Source organism: Drosophila yakuba, chromosome 2R (assembly GCF_016746365.2).
Source record: "Drosophila yakuba strain Tai18E2 chromosome 2R, Prin_Dyak_Tai18E2_2.1, whole genome shotgun sequence".
Classification (NCBI taxonomy): domain Eukaryota; kingdom Metazoa; phylum Arthropoda; class Insecta; order Diptera; family Drosophilidae; genus Drosophila; species Drosophila yakuba.
Window position 1 is genome coordinate 16,439,279 of NC_052528.2, and position 19,269 is coordinate 16,458,547.

Genomic DNA, 19,269 nt, shown 5'->3' on the forward strand with positions numbered 1-19,269 from the left:
AGTTACGCTTTATATAAGGTAGCACACAATTTTTTGGCTCAAACTCTTTATGCATTTTTTCCACGGTTCACAAATTTTAACAATGTCTGCAAATCATCTTTACCCCATTTTCCATTTTCCACCCCACTTTTCACTGCAGCAAAGATTGCGGAAATTGTCTTCTTTGAAAGCTCTTAGCTTACCGCACACTTGGGCAAGTTATATTAAAATTTCGCCACGGCTACAATTTTAAGACACCAACTCGGTCTATACTCAACAAAGTCTACGCTTCTGGCAATATCAGTTTAAAGTTTTGGCGCAAAAATAATTACTTTTCATTAACATTGGCCGTGTTGGCCAGTTTGAGGCTCATTCCTTGCACCTGCCACTTTTCCCTTGCCAAAAACTGGCAAAGCCAAATAAACTTGACCAACCAACCGATGGACAGTCCTTCCGTCCGGAGGAATAACAAGAACGGACAACAACGGGCAATGAGGGCAGGGAGGGCAGGGAGGGCAGAGAGGGCAAGGAGGGAAAATTAGAAAATACATTTTTCAGCATTAAAAAGTGTTCGACGTGCGGAGATTGCGGTAATTTCGCTTAACAGTTGGTTGCTGGCGCCAACACTAGCTACACATGCTGTGGTGCCAGTCAGATGCACCTGCTCACTGGGGTTTTCAGCTGCGTGGTGGGTGGTGGGTGTTGGGTGGCGGATGAATATGGGCGAGCCTGGACTCTCGGGAGGTAACCAACCATGTGGGCGGTGCTAAATGTCGAAAGTGCAGGCACAGCTGTCGGAATGGGCGTGGTCCGCTCCGCTGCCAGAGGCTGAAGGTTGAAGCTTGGGAAGTTGAAGGTGGGCGCTTGGGGTTGGAGGTTGGGGGTTGAAGTTTCGGGGGGCTGGCAGCAGCTGGCACTTGACATGAGCAACGGCAACGAAACAACTCGAGGGCTTTCAACTACTCTCGCACATTTCGCTTCCGCTTAGAAATGGCAAAAACACGTCCCCATGCCCACTTTCAAGCACAATGTACCCATTCCGAACTCAACCACACAGCATACAACACTCGTATCCACTGTTTGAGAAATAAAGTGTAACTAAAAAAGCTGAAATGAGATACGGGCAAAATACAGCAAAAAAAATGGCAGTGGCCGTAGGGCATCGCTGGATGGCAAATTTATAACTTAATATCAGATTGTGTCGAGTGGGTTGGCACTTACAAATGCCATTTCCAAAGTGTATTTAATTATGACAATTTTGCTAAAGTCAATTGCGTTCCATTTGGCGCTTACTCACATGGCAGCTAATTTTTAGAACCAGAAAGTTTATTGATAATTTAAATAGCAATTTCGGATAATTGATTTACTAATAGAAAGCAATCATCTATAATAGTCTAAGCGTTTTAGATTTTTAGTTTGTAAAACCACTCCAAGTTTTTTCCTTGCATGTTCTCTAAATAAAAAGTGTTCTAACATAACTTTACAACTTATTTTGCACAGGATAATTTATCATTTAAAAACCAAGGTGATACAGGAAAATGTTTCAGCCATTGTATAGGCACACAATAGAGCTTAATGTATTTTATTGCTGTCGGCGTTAAAAATAAACAGCGTAAGCTTGGCAAAAACGCAGCTAAAATGAAGAGGCAGTTTTGGCCAGGAATTCAAAGCACTTACAAGGGAAGCATAGCTTCAGGTATCACCCAACTGGATACTTTCCCACGCACTGTGCATCCTTGAAGTCCTTGGCAATGGACTTAAACACAAGTTGGGAAAGCGTTAAATTACAACGCTTCTGACAAATCATCGAGCAAACAAAGCAACACAATCCATGCTGTCAATAGGACATTAGAGTCAGCTAAGGCGAAAAACCATCGGCTGCATCAATCATAAATATTTTAAGCCGCAAACAGTGCGGATGGCTTTGTGCTTTTGCTTTTGGCGTGCTTTCCTGCTTTGCTGCTTGCGCAGCAAGTGTGTGTGGAAACGCGTGGCTAATTGCATTACCAGAAGGCAGCTATTTGGCCTTAAATGCCAGAATGCCTGAATGCCAAGAAACGAGCTGATAAGCCTTCGTGGTTGCCACCGAGCTCGTGGCATTTGCGTCAATTATGGAGTTTTGCAGCAATGAAATTTTAATGAGCAGTGCAACATGCTCCTAGTTTCGACATTGTTCAACAGCTGCTGATGCGGAATGGCTACGTTATGAAATTTAATGCCATTTCACACGTCATTGAAGAACATTTCCAAGCATTCAGTTCGATTTATGCATTTTATGCTGATAAATTGATTTAATTTTCAAACAATTCAAGTGTGCAACTTTCAATTTCTGTTTTCCGTAAGTGCTTTTAGCCCACCATAAAAGCTATTTAAAATTCATGGTTCAAATTAAGGCTTAAATTGAACCATTTCCCACCTTGTCGAAACTAATTTGGCTCCACTGCAGTGGAGTCAATGCATTTGGTTGAAACAAAACGATGGGACGCAGCCGCAGGTTTCGCCATCGCATGACCAGCAGCTATTTGTCCAATTATATGACCCTTGTCGCATAAACCGCGAAATGTTAAATATGCCCGATTTGCACTTAAGATAAAATTGCAATAGGGCCTTATGAGCTAATAAAGCTGGCCGAGCGGATTTCACACCGGGAGCGCCAAACTAGAAGTGCATAAGTAGCAAGCAAGGGAAATGCTAATGAAGTGAGCTATGAAATGAGCTATTTTTTCTCTGTAAATCAACATCATTTAGTTAAATATATGATTAAATCCAAGTAGATACAAATTAAGACTGCTAAACCGCTCCTGGTCCAATATAATTTGTCGTCACTGCCGCTGACTTTGATATAGACATATATGGACATATGGTAGCTCCAGTAAGCGGGTGATAAATGCTTGGCACGTTCCACAGCTAACTGGGCCCACATGCAAAGGGCAGGACTTCAACGTCCTTCAACTTGACAGTAACCCACTGGCACTCGGCCAACCAACAAATATGGATAATCGTGCTGCGGAACTTATACTCAGAGAACGGAACATTTTCCCAACCAGTGGTTCCGATAACATCACCTTGCTCAACAACATGTTCGTTTTGGAAATGTTCTATAGGATAACGCAGCTGTATCATTTCAAGAACTTCGTTTTTTACATATCTGAAAGGCTAGACCTGAACAACAAGGACTCGCAGGAGTTCTTTCACGATTTTTGGACCTATTTTCCATTGGCGCCCAACCTGATAATAACGAGGGAACACCACTTGGGCATACCCATGATGCAGTTCATCAGCACTCCATCGCTGGTGATGGTCTTCACTACGGGCAAGGACGATCCCATCATGGAGCTGGCCTCCCACAATCAACAGGGTATTCACTGGCTCAAGACGATCTTCGTCCTTTTTCCCAGCCTAGAAAGCCGTGACTTCGAAACAAATCCGCAGTCATTGGCTCACTTCAAGGCGGAGATTACGGATGTCTACGATTGGGTGTGGAAGAAGCAGTTCATCAACACGCTGTTGATCACCATCAAGGATAATGTATTCATACTGGAGCCCTATCCCACGCCATCGATTGTGAACAAAACGGGCGTGTGGAGAGCGGAGGAGTTCTTCCAGAAATATGCCAAGAACATGAAGGGCTATGTGATAAGGACCCCCATCATGTACGATATGCCACGGGTCTTCAAGTCGGATCGTCCCTCCAACAGCTACGAGAAAAACTTCATTCACGGCACCAGTGGGAATTTGTTTCTGGGATTCCTGGAATTCGTCAATGCCACGCTGTTGGATGCCAGCGCCAATGTCACGGATGACTACTTGAACATGACGAACCTGTTGGATCTGGTGTCGCTGGGAGTGTACGAGACGCTGATCCACTCCTTCACGGAAATTACCACCAAGTACGTGGTCAGCTACAGCTATCCAATTGGCATTAACGACTGCTGCATCATGGTGCCCTATCGCAATCAATCGCCTGCAGATCAGTACATGCACGAGGCTCTTCAGGAGAATGTGTGGATACTGATCTGCCTGTTCACGCTCTACATAACTGTGGCCATCTATTTGTGTTCACCGCTGCGACCACGTGACCTCAGTGCCGCATTCCTGCAGTCCATCTGCACCTTGACCTACAGTGCGCCCACCTTCATCATACGCACGCCCACACTGCGTATGCGCTATCTTTACTTTCTGCTGGCCATCTGGGGAATAGTCACATCGAACTTGTACATTTCCCGGATGACCAGCTACTTCACCACAGCGCCACCAGTGCGACAAATAAACACGGTGGCGGATGTGGTGGAGGCCAATCTGAGAATCAAAATGCTGGCCGTTGAGCACGAGAGGATGGCCAAGTCACCGCTGCAATACCCACCAAGCTATATGCAACAGGTGGATTTGGTGGACAAGCACATGTTGGATCTGCATCGTGACCCATTCAATACCTCCTTTGGCTACACAGTGAGCAGCGATCGCTGGCGGTTTCTGGACCTGCAGCAGCTCCATCTCCGAAAGCCCATCTTCCGGTTGTCGGACATCTGCGAGGGACCATTCTACCACGTGTTCCCCCTGCACAAGGACTCCCACATGCGCTCCGTGATGACCGAATACATCATGATTGCCCAGCAGGCGGGCCTCATGAGCCACTGGGAGCGCGAGGCCTTCTGGGAGGCAGTGCATCTCCACCGCATTCAGGTGCATCTATTCGACGAGGAGCCGATGGCCCTCAGCCTAGACTTCTTCTCCAGCCTCCTGCGCACCTGGACTTTGGGCCTCATCCTAGCCGGTCTGGCTTTTGCGGCCGAGATGAAGTGGCACGAGCATGTGACCTCAAGACATCGTCCTGTTCTAGGGATAAGCCGTAAACCCAGGTCGTTTCTCAGGCGATTCATGAAGTTATGATGCAAGGAAGAGGAAATCTCTGGAAGCATGAAAACAGAACTGTAGCTGGAGTCTCAGCCCTTCTCACATTGAAAACATTCCTAGAATTTTAATTTATAAATTAAGGTTTGAACAAAAAATGCACTGTATTTCACAATAAAGAAGTTCAATTAGTTATAAGTCGGAATTTTATAATGGAAACCTTCGTCTAGAAAGCGTTTCCAGGACAAACACAATACCAGCCAAAAAACTCATCACCAGCAGCAAGATGAAGGCAATGGCCAGATGCTGCAGTCCCGCCGATGTATACTCCTGGTTCTCGGGCCAACGTTGGACCAAGCCTGCATGGAGGGCAGAACCAAAGCTGCTGCGAGCATAGAAGTTGAGAAGACCCGAGGAGTGGATGCGGAATGTGAAGTACTCGATGTCCCGCCACAAGGACGAGTCCATCTGGAGGGGAAAGGCCAGGTGGTAGGAGCCAAAGCAAATGCCGCTCAGCTTGAAGATTCGCTGCTTCAGATGCTGCTGCTGTTCGTCAAGGAACTGCCAGTGATCCTCGGTGATGAAATAGGCAAATGAGCTATTGAAACTCGTCTGGTGCGCCGCGAAAATCGCCGAATCCACGGGACGTAGCAGCTCTAGAAACTCCGGGGGCAACTCCTTGTTTAGATTTAGCAAAAATTCCATTTCGTAGTCAATGATCATGACGGGCAACTGGGCACTCACTATGTCATCCATGGTGTTGATCTGCGCGTGAAAGAGATTCACCGTGAGAATGCTTCCCAAATTGGATGTGTAGTAGGCGGAAAGGAAGAATCCGTGAAAGAACACGGTGGTCAGCAGGAGAAATCGAAGGAGACAGGGCTGTTGCAGCTGGCCCTCGATAGGCACATTGATGATGTAGCAAAAGGAGTTCAGTACAGCGACCTGATAACCTGACCACCCCCCAAACATCCTGAGCCACATCACTTCCAGGAGAACCAGTGCCAGCAGAGCGCCCAGCGCAAAGAACCACACATTCCAAGCGAAGGGCTGCAGTGGGTAGAAGTAGGTGGACACACTGTTGTAGAGCGGAACCATTAGACACCACTGAACCACCAGCAATGGGTATGTCTTCTCCAGCTCCTCATCGGGCATGAACAGGGCGTAGGCATGGGCACAGAACTCCATCTTGCGTTCCCGGATCAACTGCAGGGCATCCTTCATATTGATCACCTGCCCACCGAGGCCATCTGGTGGCATCATAAGCTCCGCGAAACTGCCGTTGATAAATCTCACAAAGGTTTCTATTATGCGGTATGTACTGCCATCGTAGTGTCCTTGCGACTGGAACAAGTGTGGCAGATCCTGGCGCAAGGGTGTAGTAAAAGCGAAGCCACCTACATCCGAGCGCGCATTCAGCACCCGCTTCCATATCTTTCCGATGTATCTCAAAAAGTCGGTGCGATTCTCGAACGTCATGACAGGAAACTTAGAGACCCCAAACAGTTGGTTGATACCCTCCTCCGATTCGAAGTACACCATAGAGTTGAAGAACTGCTGGTTGTAGGCGAAGATCAGTATGTCGTTGATTGGCTGCATGTCAGCCACTTTTTCCGCATATATTACTATCGAGAAGTAGAAGTGACGTCCAAGTAGAACCTTACTAAATACCTTCATGATGGGATCTTCTGCTCCAGTGGTAAAGACAAAGCTCAAGTGGTTTCTTCGCGCCGACGAGTGAATCATTCGCATCTCGCTGTTATTACTCACAACCGTCTGAGTTGCGGTCTTTCCGAAAGCCTTGTCCATGCGCATGATGAACTCATCTACGTGGTCCAAACGCTGATGCGGACTTACGAACCACACGATCTCCTGGAACACATTCAGTTGGGCGAATGGAGACAGCAGATTGAGCAGGTACTGCATGTTCCAACCATGACTTGGATGATAGGTGGTGGTCAACAGCAGAAGGCAAATCCGAAACGATGAACGCATGTCTTCCACTGAGAAGCTCCGTGAATTAATGGAAACGCTAAACTATTTGTACGCCAGGTTAATTATTTTTTGTCCCGATTTATTTGGTATTAATTGCTCCCATGGGAGAACTTAAACATTACCTCCCTCAGCTTGAATAACCGATACTGAAGCTCAAGGTATTCTGTGAATCAAAGTTATTAAAATCGCATTTAAGCTGTATGATAACTAAGCCCTTGATAATTGAGTACAATACCATTTCCTCTTTGTCAGGTAACTAGAAAATGAGCCTTATAAACTTAACTATTTAATTAACATATTTAATTTTGAACCCATAAAAAAATTTCAGTTTCGCTTTGTATAAACAACTTTCCATAGTTTAGTAATCGTAGCACTCGAATCGGTCATACTGCAAACGCCTCTCTTTTCGACGATGCACGTAAAGCTCCAAACAGAAAACCAGCGAACTAATGGGTATTCCCGCGGTCATGACAATCCAGGCCGTGGTAAAGAACTCCAGGTTCAGTGATTCCACGGGATATGTGTCCAGGAAAACTCTCGCATAGCCAGCCTGCTTGGCATAGCGAAAGGCTAGCTCTTCCCAGTAATTCCACAAGCCAGCCTGAAAAACGTTGAGAATAAAGTTGTTCAGGGAATCGGCAAAGCTGGCATTGGAGGCCATGGGCAGGGCGTTGAAGAGACCGCCGAAGCACACCTTGGACAGGTGGAAGTACGGCTGGATGAGCACCCGCTGCTGCCGGTTGAAGAACAGCCAGGCATCCTGGGTGACCACATAGGCGTAGGAACGCGATGGACTCGCCAGCAGGGCCTGGTACTCCTGTCAGCTGCGCGCATCGAACTGCGGATCCAACGAGGTGGTATTCACCACCGGTAGCCAGCGCAGCTCTTCCAGCAGCGAATCGTGGATAACGATCCGCAGTCTCGAGTGGATCAGATCCGACCAGGTGTCGATGGGCCGCAGGAACACAGGCTTCATATCGAACGCGGTCATGTGGCTGATGTGGTAGTTGGTCAGGATGAAACCAAAGACGTAGAGTAGCGTGTAGAAGGTAATTACGCGCAGCGAGGCGTGCTTCAGCTTCACAGACATGTTCATGTTGGGACTGAACATCAGCAGGGCCATGGCGTGGAGCACGTTCCTGGTATAGGATCGGGTGGCTTTACCTGGCTCCCGCCAGTGCACATACCTCAGCAGGAGCGCCACGTAGAAGGTGCCGAGGAATAGGCAGGACCAGATGTACCTGCCCAGCGGCCACACCAAGTACATCCACTTGGGCAACTCAGGAGCAAGGGGCACCATGACGCAGTTCGTCATCAGCTCCAGCGGATAACTGTGCTTGGTGGCGTCAGTGGTGAAGTCAGTGGTCGTCTCTGGCCGAATGATCACGCCATGGAGCGAGAGGTTGTACTTGCCGTGGATAATGTCCTGCTCCACCACCGATTTCTTGGGCAAACTGTCGAGAGTATCGAGAAACAGCTTGTAGTGGTACACCTGCGCGAAGTGCTTCACTATCTCCATGTAGGGTCCACAGAATTTGGGCTCCACGAACTGCGATTCGTTGAAGATAAAAGCGTGCGGGATGTCAAAACTATATGGCGAGCGGATCACTCCACTGGCCAGGTCCGTGTCGAGCAGCATTTTGGGGCCGACTACTGATTGGCGTGTCGCCAGGACCACATTTTATATGCCCGCCACATTATTGATGCCACACGCAAAAAAATGGCATTGGCAGACCTAGTGGCACCCATGTGAATGCTTATAGTATACGAAATCCGGTTTATTTTAGTGCAAAGTTCAAAGATCTCAGATGTTTAATGACACGTTTTTGTGTCCTGCCGATTATCGTTCAGATTGCAAAGCCCCCCAACCCACACATCCATGAAAAGAACACCCTAGAGCAAGTTATATGCCACTTATAAAAAAAAAATATTTTTGCGAATGCAAACTGGACTTTGTTACGGATTCCCAACGGACCAACCCACATCACAACCTTTGTGTAGTTATTGGAGCGCAAGTACTTTCACCACTCACAAAAAGCGTCCAGTTTTTTCTATACTCAAAAAAACAGGCCACGAATATTACGAAAAAAATATTTGTATAAGGACTTGGCGAGTGTGGGAATGAGTATTTGAATTGGCAGCTTTCGTGTAAATACTTTTCAATTTTTTAGGGTTTCGGCGGCACAAAACGACGACGATTTTGACACACTCATACGCCTGTGTTTGCAAGTGGGCCAGGATAAAAACAAAACTGCCATTGAAATAATTCTGCACTTGAGGGTAATTACATTATCGTTAAATTCCAAATATAATGAAACTGGATTGTACAAGTTCAAATTGGCGAGCTTTGGTTCCTGGCAATCGAAACCCGTTCATGGGTTCGTGAATGCAAAAGTTCGAGTATATTCATATATGTATCTGTATACTCGTATGTTTCCAGCGAAATGTCTGACTTTTATATTTATTAATTGAAGCGCAAGGGTGCCACAAAGTATTAATCCCCGGCTATTGGTGAATACAGACAGCAGAACTTTTATTTATGTCGAAATTAATGTGGCTATGGTATTCAGGTTTTAACTTCTATAACCCATTCCTGTTTGCACACAAAAAAGTGTCGACATAAAATGGCATATTTATTCAGTTACATATTAATATTATTATCTGCAATCTGTTTCACCTTCCGCTTAATTGATCATAATATATTAAATTGCATTGCCTGATAAGAGTAATATGTTCTTATCACTATGGTGAGCGTTGTTAGATAAGAAACTGCGTAAAACGAATCATATATAAATTAAATTAATCTCAGTTAACATCGTAATCAATATTAGAATCAAATTTTTTATTAGCCTTGCTAAAGTAAATAACGAAATATCTGAAATATCTAGAGCAACCAAGTTTATGAATTCCTTCGTAGCGTTCTAAATTTATTCATATGTGGTTTATTTTGGGAACTTTTGCCCACCACCCGTATCTTCGACCCTGTGAACAGAGCAATACGATGCGAATAGCAAACCGAATTGAATCGAAACGCTAAGCCCAGCAGCACCACGCCCACTTTCTGCCCCCCAGCAAGCGCACTTGTGCTGGCTTGGCAAATTCCAATTAATTTATGAGCCAAAATCTTGTTTATCGGCTGACGGTTTGTCGGTTTTGTGGCTTTGTCTGTCTTGCTCGAGTGCTTTGGACTTTCACTGCTGCGGTTGTTGGTGCTCTGGGTATTGCTGCGATTAGAGGCGTAACTCTACCACTGGTACTCGTAGTTGCTCCACAAACGAGTTGTTTTGGAGCAAAGAAATGCAGGCAAATTGCCTCCAGTCCCAGCTTTAGTCTTAGCTACACAAACACACACAAACGTATAAATATGTGCGCTGCTTATGAACGCGATTATCGCTCGTAGATTCAAGTGCCTTCGTAGCCGTGATCGTCTAGTGGTTAGGACCCCACGTTGTGGCCGTGGTAACCCAGGTTCGAATCCTGGTCACGGCAATGCTGAGATACGCATTGTCACGGAGAAGGATCTGCTTTTTTTTGCTCACTATTTTGTTTGCAGCTGACTTCATATATTAGGCACTATACTATGTGGAATATATATAAAACCAGAATAGGTGTGATCCTCACTTTTTAAGAATTATTTTATCTCAGAAATCTACAGGGTAAAACTATACAATTTCACATTTGAATTATCAAGCAACTGTCTGATAAGGTACAAGCATTCTCATTGTCTTTCATTTATTGAAAAAGTTTAAGATAGAGGCATTTAATAATTTATTTTTTCAACTGCTTTTTGTGCTTCAACGATGCGAAATCAACCACTGATGTCAGCTCGATAAAATAGGCAACCTAAACCTCTTGGGCAATATATCTCCCAAGGATATTTCAAATAAAATTGATTTATTTAATCCCTTTCTAAGGGCCACACGTTGAATAGTTAGGGCAAGCACCTGAGCTTGGCTTCAATTGTCCTGGCTTGCGGCTTTCCCCGAGAACTGAATGGCGGCTGGCTTTGACTTGAATTTTAATTTAATTGTGAGCAATTGACAGAAATATACAAAAACCCAATCCAGCACTCCGACCGAAGGATATTAAGACGCTGCCAGCTGGTGTTGACATAAAAACGCAATAAAAATACTGCCACCAAAACGGAGCAGACGTAAAAATACACGGTAAAGTGAAGTAGGACCCCAAAATACCCCTAGATAAAATTTAAGGAATAAGATAAAAAGGAAAGATAAAGCGCCCTATCATAAAATATTACACATATGTATATCCATATTTTAGGTAATCTTCCCAATATTTTAAATATGCAAGTAAGTAATTAAATAAATAGTATCTTTTCTTAAAAAATTAATATAAAAGGTTTGAAATAAAAATTTAAATTCAATTTTTTGTTCGGTGCTCGCACAGGGACCTCCCAAAAAATCACTCAAAATCAATTGAATGTGGCCAGCACCGGTTTTTCCGTAGCTATAAGGGAAATCAACGTGAAAATAGCGACAACAATGCGTTTTGTTGCCCCTGCGGAGCAAGTGCTTATTGGATTTCTCGTCGTGAGGAGCGGTTGACAGCGTTTGGAAACCATTGCTGGTCCGGGAATGGGTGTGGCTGGCTACTGGCATGGCTTGTGGATGGGTGCTGATGTGGCGGCACAGAGATTCCCATAATTACTTCAGGACAGTGTAAATCTTGTTCCAATTTAAATTTTGCGCAAATAAAACGGCCGTGTGAGACAATCGCATTATTCACCATACACAATACAATACACGTAAAATGCAATGGCCATTTTCATGCCGTTTCATTGAATGTACAGAAAAATACAAATATTAACCACAAAGACCCTGCTCCCATCTGTGGGGGTGGTTCAAAGTGGGCGGTGGGTTGTAGGTGGTGGGTTGTGGGTGGTGTGCAGTCGCCTGTATTTATGCATTTAAATTCGTCCGCTTCTCTACACGTAGTGTGTTCATATTGAATGGATAAAAGGGATTTGCGTTTATTTCGCTCTGCGTCTGGCCTGCTGGGTCTTTATGTTTATATATATTCACATACAATCTGTCTATATGGCCGATGTCTGCGGGACCATTTCGGAACAGAACGCAACACGCCGGAAACATTTTTGTTGTGCCATTTGCATTGTCATACAATTTTGCTCAACACATTCGCAGTAACAACGGGCACAGGCCCATTTGGTTTTATATTTCATAAACCGGCGGGGATACGAAGGTTGCTGTTTTAAGCGGCAAGTCATAACATATAAAATACAATAAATATGTCATAAAATTGTGGGTTGTCCACAAACACTTTATATACATATGTACCGAATATCAATATGGATGGTTACCTTTTCTAAAGCTGCATTTACACTCTTGTTTTCCACTATTACTATTATTTTACTAGCAAGCCTTCATATTTGCGCACAGTAATAAAATCTTCAATTTACGCTTGCCCAGTTCATCTTAAAGTTAACTTGTTCTTAAATGAGCAGCGGAAATGATCGTTTGAGCAGTGCTAATTGAATGAAATAGTAGACTCGGCAGGGAATTAAGAAGATACATGTAACTTCGTTGACTCATTTCACATTTTTAAATATATTTGGTACCTGGTGATTAGCTACAATTTATGCAAATGCAAGATCATACAAATATTTTCTACAATGGCATCGCGACGATAGCACGTCTGAGTTTAGAATGCAATTATTAGTGCAATTGTACGTGTCTTCGGCGGTGGCAGCTCCTCAATAAGTTAAAATAAACTATGAACTAAACGAATAACAATTATTAGCACGTGCACGCTGAAATGAGATGGCAGCAGGTGGTGGCCAGGACAGCCTACTGCAGCTTCTTGGCCTCCTTGGGCGCAATGGGCAGTCGCTCCACGGCCTCCTTGTACAGCTGGTTGAGGCCAAAGGTGGCACGCACATTGTCGCTGGAGAAAAAGAACTTCTGCAGTTTGCCCTTGGAGTCCACGCAGGGCCTGCGGTCCCTCTCCTTGCCCTGTTGGAACAGAATCACAGTGGGCAGCTGTCGAGAGAAGCTGCTGTCCGAGATGCGATACTTTTGGGCCACGTCCGGAAAGCGTCCAATGTCAATCTTGCCGAACTTCAGGTGGTCCGTGTTGTACTCCGCGGAGAGCTCGGCAAAAACGGGGGCAAAGTTCACACAGCTGGGATTCCACACAGTGTAGAAGCAGATTAGCCAGCTGGTTCGCTTGTCTCTGGCCAACTCCTCCTCGAAAACTTGTGCGTTGCGGAAGTAGGTGATGTGCTCCGGTCCGCGGTACGAGGGCTCCGGCAGTACCATGCCCACCAGGACGCAGAGGAGCAGAAAGCCCAGGCCGTAGCGAAAGTCCGCGTAGGCCCACAAAATGGCATTGGCCACTTTGGTGTAGAGGAACGACGAGGCCAAGTAGTTGATCATGGTGACACTGCCCGTTTTGCGGGACCGTATCATCACCACGATCAGCAGGAAGAACAAGATCTCCACCTCACGACTGTCCAGGTCGCATGCTTCATCCTCTCCGGCGAGAATAAAGAGGCGCGTGCAGACGAACTGCGTCTTTTTGGCCAAAAGGTACGAGATGGCCAACAGGATGTTTACCCAGTAGTATGGCTTGGCCAGCAGCGCCATTTGCTTCTTCCACGTCATCGCTGCGACCGGGGGCTGAATGCGCTGATGTGGGTCACGATTTTAATTAACAAATTCCCGAGTTTTTCTTTTCTTGCTTTTGACAGCCAATTGTTAATTTTAGCCTCGCCGATGACACATAATGCGCAGCCTAGGTGTCTGTCGTGGACGTTGCCACCTGGCGAAAGAACAGTGCTGCTCATTTCAGTGTTGGAAATTGTGTTTGCTTCGTTGGCGCCATTTTAAATTCAAAACTCACAGAAAAACATTTAGCTGTCTTAAAAATTTAAATTGAGTTTTTATACCTTTTGTTTAATTTATTGTACAATTTTTACATTACGGTTATTTTTTTAGTTAATATACGTGTTCTTCGTGGATATATTTTTTAGTAGCCTCATGATGTTTATATATTTTTTTTAAATAATAAGCGAACCATAAGGAGAACTTTGAACAGCCGAATTTGTTTGCTCGAAAGCCGTTCAAAATTGATAAGCCAATATTTGTTACATCAGCATTTTGCTACAGTCATTGAGAGATTGTTGAACTACCTCCCAAAGGCCATTGCACAAAAGGTAAAAAAAGGCATCGAGGATCTTCATTATCGGCGCACACGCCGAGTTCAAATCTGCGAAAAAGCCTGACTCTACGTGATCTCAGACACTCGTGGCTTCCATCAGTCTTATCACCCAAATTATTTCGGCCTTTTATTTGTAGTTCCTAAATTAAATGTGTTTGAAACTGTGTGAATGCTGTGAGAATTTTTGTACCTACTTCATAGATCATCGGCGGTATTATCTCTATCGTGACTGGCTCTCGGCATTGTGCAAAGATGAATTTTTTTGTAGTAAACACTGTGCGCGTCACTGGACTAAATGATTTATTTTTAATCGTATTATTGAGAGCATTTTACGAGGGTCATCTCCATGATCCCCATCGGATCGATCACCCACCTATTTACTGGTTTCACTAGTGGGCCGTTCTTTGTGTTAAACAGCGATTATTCCTTGAATCATACTTATATTATGTTCAATACACTGGCAAATAAAGTGATTAACTTTTAAGTATTCTAAGTGTGAAATATAATCCTCTTTTAGTAATTTCCTTGTGGCTGATTATAAAACTTCAACCCGGTAATCTTATTATGTTAAAAAAGTATTAAATTCATAAATGAAATTACTTCAATAAGAATAAACTTATTTCAAGTGATTTCATATGAAAGAACTTATATAGAGAATATAATAGGAAAGGAATAAAGTAAAGAACCCATTAAACCTTAGAGAATCCCAGAACATGACTAATCGCAATCAAATCTAAGGTGCAAAATCATCAACATTGTCTGCGCCAAAGCAAAAATTAAATGAAAATTCCAGTAAACAACGTGCACTTAGGTCAGTTTTTAATAATATTATAATCACAATTGCCTCTGACTGTATGCTGAAGTGTGTGGGCAGCTGGATTAATCTGGTTTTGGAATCAAGTCTCGTAAGATGGCCAGCCATTTGAGTACAGGGACACTCGAGATGGGAACGAGAGCCCTTAATTTTGGCTGAGGCTAGCAAAAATGGCATATTGTAGATTAAGGGTTCCGATAACCAGAGATGTCACTCATATCAAGTGCTCAAATCTGCTTCCCAGCCCAGCGAAACTTCCCGTAGAACTTGGAATAGCGAATAGGCCTGGGTAGAAATGACAAAAAGCAAAAGCAAAACCCAAACAATGACAACTGCAGCTGATAAGTGACACAAAATGGCGATCCCATGCCGGCTTTATAATCAAGGCAGCCTGATCTTCTGTCTCCTGTCACCCGCTTATCACTTGGCAGCTCCGATCCGATCCGAACACGCGGTCTATAAATTCCAATCGCCGCCAGGCGACGACTTCAGTCTAAATCCGAACCCTTGTGCTGAGTGTTCATCTCCGAGTAGCAGACACATTCCAATCGCAGACTATCGAGCAAATCCAGAAACAACGACGGGCATTAAATGCCAATTCTCTAGTGCAAAACACACACACCAACCCCTTCCAATTGGCCTAATCTCAATCATATCTAAAGTTGTGATAGCAAACAAATACAAATAGATACTGGGACCTATTTCGAGCTAAGCGAAATACTCCCTATCCCACGCACTTTTTCCGGACTTTCGATTGTGCATTTGAATGCTGCTGCAGCAGTGCGGAAAAATCATCAATCCCGATCGGCATTTCACAGAGTGCTGGAACACAAGCCTATTGCGAAACTTTGACTTCATCTCCCTGCTGAGTGTTATTTCCCTGAGTGGTGGGTAGTGATTTCAGCCAGTCCCACCAATGGATAACTAACTTTTGTTGCCTCTCCAGTTGCTAAGATGGCCGCCATTCCACAAGGTGCATTTGCAGCCTGCAAGATCCGCGAGCAATTCAACGAGCGGGAGCTGATCGTCGCCCGTCTGCGATCCGCTGCTGCAGATAAGGGTTCCGTTGACAACGGGAACGCGCTAACCCGTAAGTAGACATCTCCACGATCTGGATCCACTGGGTCATTGGATCATTGTTCTTACGCCTCAATTTGTGCACTTCCAGAGCGCGAATACTCGCCGAACAAGTACAACGACAAGCTGATGAACTCCATCTGGGGATTGTACAATCGCTATTCCCCCCACAATGTGAAGAAGAACGAGTACGCCCCCACCAAGTGATGACCTAAACGGGGGCCACGATGGACGTGGCCCCAATACGACTAGCATTCCCACCGGAATGTTGGTCCAAATATCTTATATTATATATACATATATATCCCATACTATAATCTCAAGCACATATTATACGCAGCTATATCAGTTTTAACACGCACAGCTTTGGTAACAAATATCCATTTAATGCTGTAATGTTTTTGTAAAATTCAATAAATACTTATGATATTGTATGTAAAAGGGACAAGACCATGCAGCGTATTTCAATTCAATTCAAGTAGCAAGACTCGTAGGTCGGCACCATGTACTTGATGTTGATGAAGGCATCCTCGCCGCCATGCAGCTCCAGCACCTGCAGCGTCTCATCGATCAGATCCCCCAGATTCAGGTTGTTCTTCTGCGCGTAGTCGATCTCATCGCCGCAGTTTACTGCTCACAACGGAATAAATCCTTCAATGGAAGTTACACAAAGTACTGCAGTTTAGTGAAATACGTACAGTTTTTCACTTTGAAGGCATTAAACATGGGCAGCAGCTGGCGGTAGAAGGGCACCAGGGCGGGGCCCACCAAATCCGAGGACATGACCAGCTGTTGGATTATCTTCAATGTCGTGCACATTACCTCCAGGTTTCGTGTGCTCAATGCGTCTGAAAATGGGTGGGCGTATTTTGGATTGCGAGTTGTATTTGGTTTTGTGTTTGTTTTGGCAAGTTTCGCATTGGCAAGGTGCAAATTAGACCGAAAAACTTCGAGGCATTTGCGTGCCAGCCAAAGCCCTGGTACTCACTCTTCAGCGGCAATATTAATTGCGGTATCACCGGGTGTATCTTCTCGCCCCCGGCCAGCAGCAGATCCGTGACTCCCTGGCGGGCATACGTCTTGTAGGGATGCTTCGTCTCCGCCAGTCCGTCGAAGAAGAGCGGCAGATAGAGGCTGTAGTCCAGCTTCTCAATGTCCACCTATTACGGTGGAATGGAAAGAGGTGACAACGGGTGGGTTCAAAGGTGAATAGAGCGCTCCAAGTTCGCAATTGGTTCGTGTGCCGGCGGCGGCGGTGGCGCAAGTTTTGCAAGTGTACATTTGCACGCCATGCCCCGGGTTTAGGCATCAGCCCCAAGCCCCAAGCCCCAAGTCCCAAGCTGATTTCCATTAAGATGCTCTTTGTTTGCTTACGTTGTCAGTGGAAAATTTTTAGAACACATCGAGCAATAGGCGATGTACCTGTGCACCTGTCTATAGGCTAAGTAGTAAAGGTCTAGACTGATCTCTGCTCGAGCGTCTAGTCTGATTGTAATTAGCAATTACTCGGGTGACTAACAAAGAGTAACAATATAACATCAGTTACACAATAAATTCCTTAGTCTAATTGTTAGTTATACATCTTCTTGCTGGCTCAAAGGAAACTGGTAGACCATTCTAGATTTTCACTGCATGCAGACGGCAACTTTATAATTAAGTCAGAGGCGACATCGCTGGCATCGCAGCTGCGTGAGCCTCACATATGGGGTTCGCCGACTTCGACCTTCGACCTGCGAACTGCGACCTGCGACCCAGTGACGCAAAACAGGCAGTGTCACTCACATATCATCCGAGTGCACACGAGCTGTCACGGCGGCATTTCGGCCTAGATAAACAAACGCACCGCCCAAAAAGACATATGCCGCATATGTGGGCTCCATATGGAATATGGAGTAAGGACTACCATCCAAGGTCTGTGACATTGAACCAGCCAGAAGGGTCACACACCACACATGAGGTGGGTGGATGTGGGAGCCATTACATTCCGCTTGCAGCGGAGTTCCACCGAAAATGACTGACAGTTGGATGGTGCGACGTTTTGAATGTCAGTAGTCGCATTCCGGCCGGAATCGCTTGGCCGTCAGCCGTGTGCAGAGCTCCACTAACTCCGGAAATAGACAATGGCATATTATTTACTCGGTTTTTGCTTTCAGCTGCAACACTTGAAATAATTGGACACGCAGGTCTACGAAACTCGAGCTGAATTCAAATATGGGCTTTGCCTTTGGGTCACCGAGTGGTTGGGTGGGTTACCCCTTTCTAGTGACAGTCGTGCAATTTCTTTTGATTTTGATTTGCACTGACTCACATTTGCATAGATGAAGTTTAAGTTCTGTGACTGCCAATAACAACCAGCTATTGCTACAAACCTCAATACGGATTAGGGTATAACCTTTAAATATATAAGCTAACTAGATTTTAATGAACTACCAATCAATATTAAACATATCATTTATCTAATATATGATATTTGTATAAAATATGTATAGCTAAAGTTATGGTACTTTTTGGTACAAATAAGCTATGAAAACACCCACTGTATGTCATAAATAATAAATCAACTAGCAACGGACCTAATGGAATTTGGTATGGTAGTTTAGGCGCCCAACTCCACTCACCGTCCATCCGATTTTGTCGCCCCCACAGAGGTACTCCATCTTGATGGGCAGGTCGCCGCGGTCGAAGTACATCCGGAACAGGGTTCCTCGTCCCGGATCATTAGCCCCGCCGGCGGAGCAGCCATTCAGACCCATGCCCAAATTGAAGGTGGACATGGACTTTTGCTGGCGCCTCAGAACTGAAAATCAGTGCATGCAAACAAAATGGGGACAGGAATGTGTCATTAGGGAAACAAATAGCGCAGCGAAACAGCCAAAATAAACAAAGTAACGCACTTTTTGGATTGGGAACCCGACTCCTGGCACTGGCTGTCTTGGGGGCGGTTTCGTGGATGGGTCCGTCAATGACGACCGTGTTCTTCTGCTGCGACTGAATGGAGAAGGGTGGAACGTAGCGCGGACGCGATGACACTGCTGCTCCATGGATGCCGCTAAGTGGACGCAGTTGCGCCGGATTGGCGGACTTGGAGCGCGTCGGCTTGTGGTAGTCGTGCGTGGGACGCCTTGCCGTCGCGGTGCGCGCCGTTTGGGCCATGGCCATTTCCGGTTGATGCGACGATGTGCAGCCACGTAGTGTAAACAGCGAACTGCCGAGCAAAGGAATTTCTGGTAGCCAGGCTGGCACTCCTGGTGTTGGCGTTGCTTTTGCTTTTGTTGGGTGTCGTGTCGTGTCGTGGCGTTTCTATGGAGCACGTTGCTAGGGCCCTGGGGCGGCTTAGTGACCGATAAGCCAACAGT

The 19,269-nt window shown here is 45.3% G+C and overlaps 6 protein-coding genes and 1 non-coding gene across 7 annotated transcripts; 3 read left to right on the forward strand and 4 right to left on the reverse strand.

Moving 5' to 3' along the window:
- Window positions 1-2,596: 2,596 nt before the first annotated feature.
- LOC6530922 lies at window positions 2,597-4,869 on the forward strand. Its single transcript, XM_002091729.2, has one exon. The coding sequence runs from the start codon at window positions 2,971-2,973 to the stop codon at window positions 4,867-4,869; it is 1,899 nt and encodes a 632-aa protein (XP_002091765.1). The 5' UTR covers window positions 2,597-2,970.
- Window positions 4,870-5,037: 168 nt separating this feature from the next.
- LOC6530923 lies at window positions 5,038-6,771 on the reverse strand. The gene has a single exon (XM_002091730.2). It carries the CDS (start codon window positions 6,754-6,756, stop codon window positions 5,038-5,040), a length of 1,719 nt encoding a protein of 572 aa, XP_002091766.1. The 5' UTR covers window positions 6,757-6,771.
- A 215-nt stretch (window positions 6,772-6,986) lies between these two features.
- On the reverse strand, window positions 6,987-8,706 carry LOC6530924. The gene is given in 2 exon segments (XM_039373036.1): window positions 6,987-7,757; window positions 7,760-8,706. Coding segments are annotated over 2 exon segments (1,191 nt in total). The 5' UTR covers window positions 8,465-8,706; the 3' UTR covers window positions 6,987-7,271.
- Window positions 8,707-10,242: 1,536 nt separating this feature from the next.
- Window positions 10,243-10,314, forward strand: Trnah-gug. The gene has a single exon. It is a non-coding gene; the product is annotated as a tRNA-His (tRNA).
- A 1,476-nt stretch (window positions 10,315-11,790) lies between these two features.
- On the reverse strand, window positions 11,791-13,600 carry LOC6530926 (thioredoxin-related transmembrane protein 2 homolog). The gene has a single exon (XM_002091732.4). The coding sequence runs from the start codon at window positions 13,464-13,466 to the stop codon at window positions 12,651-12,653; it is 816 nt and encodes a 271-aa protein (XP_002091768.1). The 5' UTR covers window positions 13,467-13,600; the 3' UTR covers window positions 11,791-12,650.
- Window positions 13,601-15,322: 1,722 nt separating this feature from the next.
- LOC6530927 lies at window positions 15,323-16,358 on the forward strand. The gene is made up of 3 exons (XM_002091733.4): window positions 15,323-15,723; window positions 15,783-15,926; window positions 16,005-16,358. The coding sequence occupies exons 1-3, from the start codon at window positions 15,603-15,605 to the stop codon at window positions 16,118-16,120; spliced, it is 381 nt and encodes a 126-aa protein (XP_002091769.1). The 5' UTR covers window positions 15,323-15,602; the 3' UTR covers window positions 16,121-16,358.
- LOC6530928 (parkin coregulated gene protein homolog) lies at window positions 16,279-19,108 on the reverse strand. Its single transcript, XM_002091734.3, has 5 exons — window positions 18,808-19,108; window positions 18,532-18,710; window positions 16,902-17,073; window positions 16,612-16,761; window positions 16,279-16,543 (listed from the first exon to the last, which is right to left on the reverse strand). Exons 1-5 carry the CDS (start codon window positions 19,070-19,072, stop codon window positions 16,383-16,385), a joined length of 927 nt encoding a protein of 308 aa, XP_002091770.1. The 5' UTR covers window positions 19,073-19,108; the 3' UTR covers window positions 16,279-16,382.
- Between the last annotated feature and the right edge of the window lie 161 nt (window positions 19,109-19,269).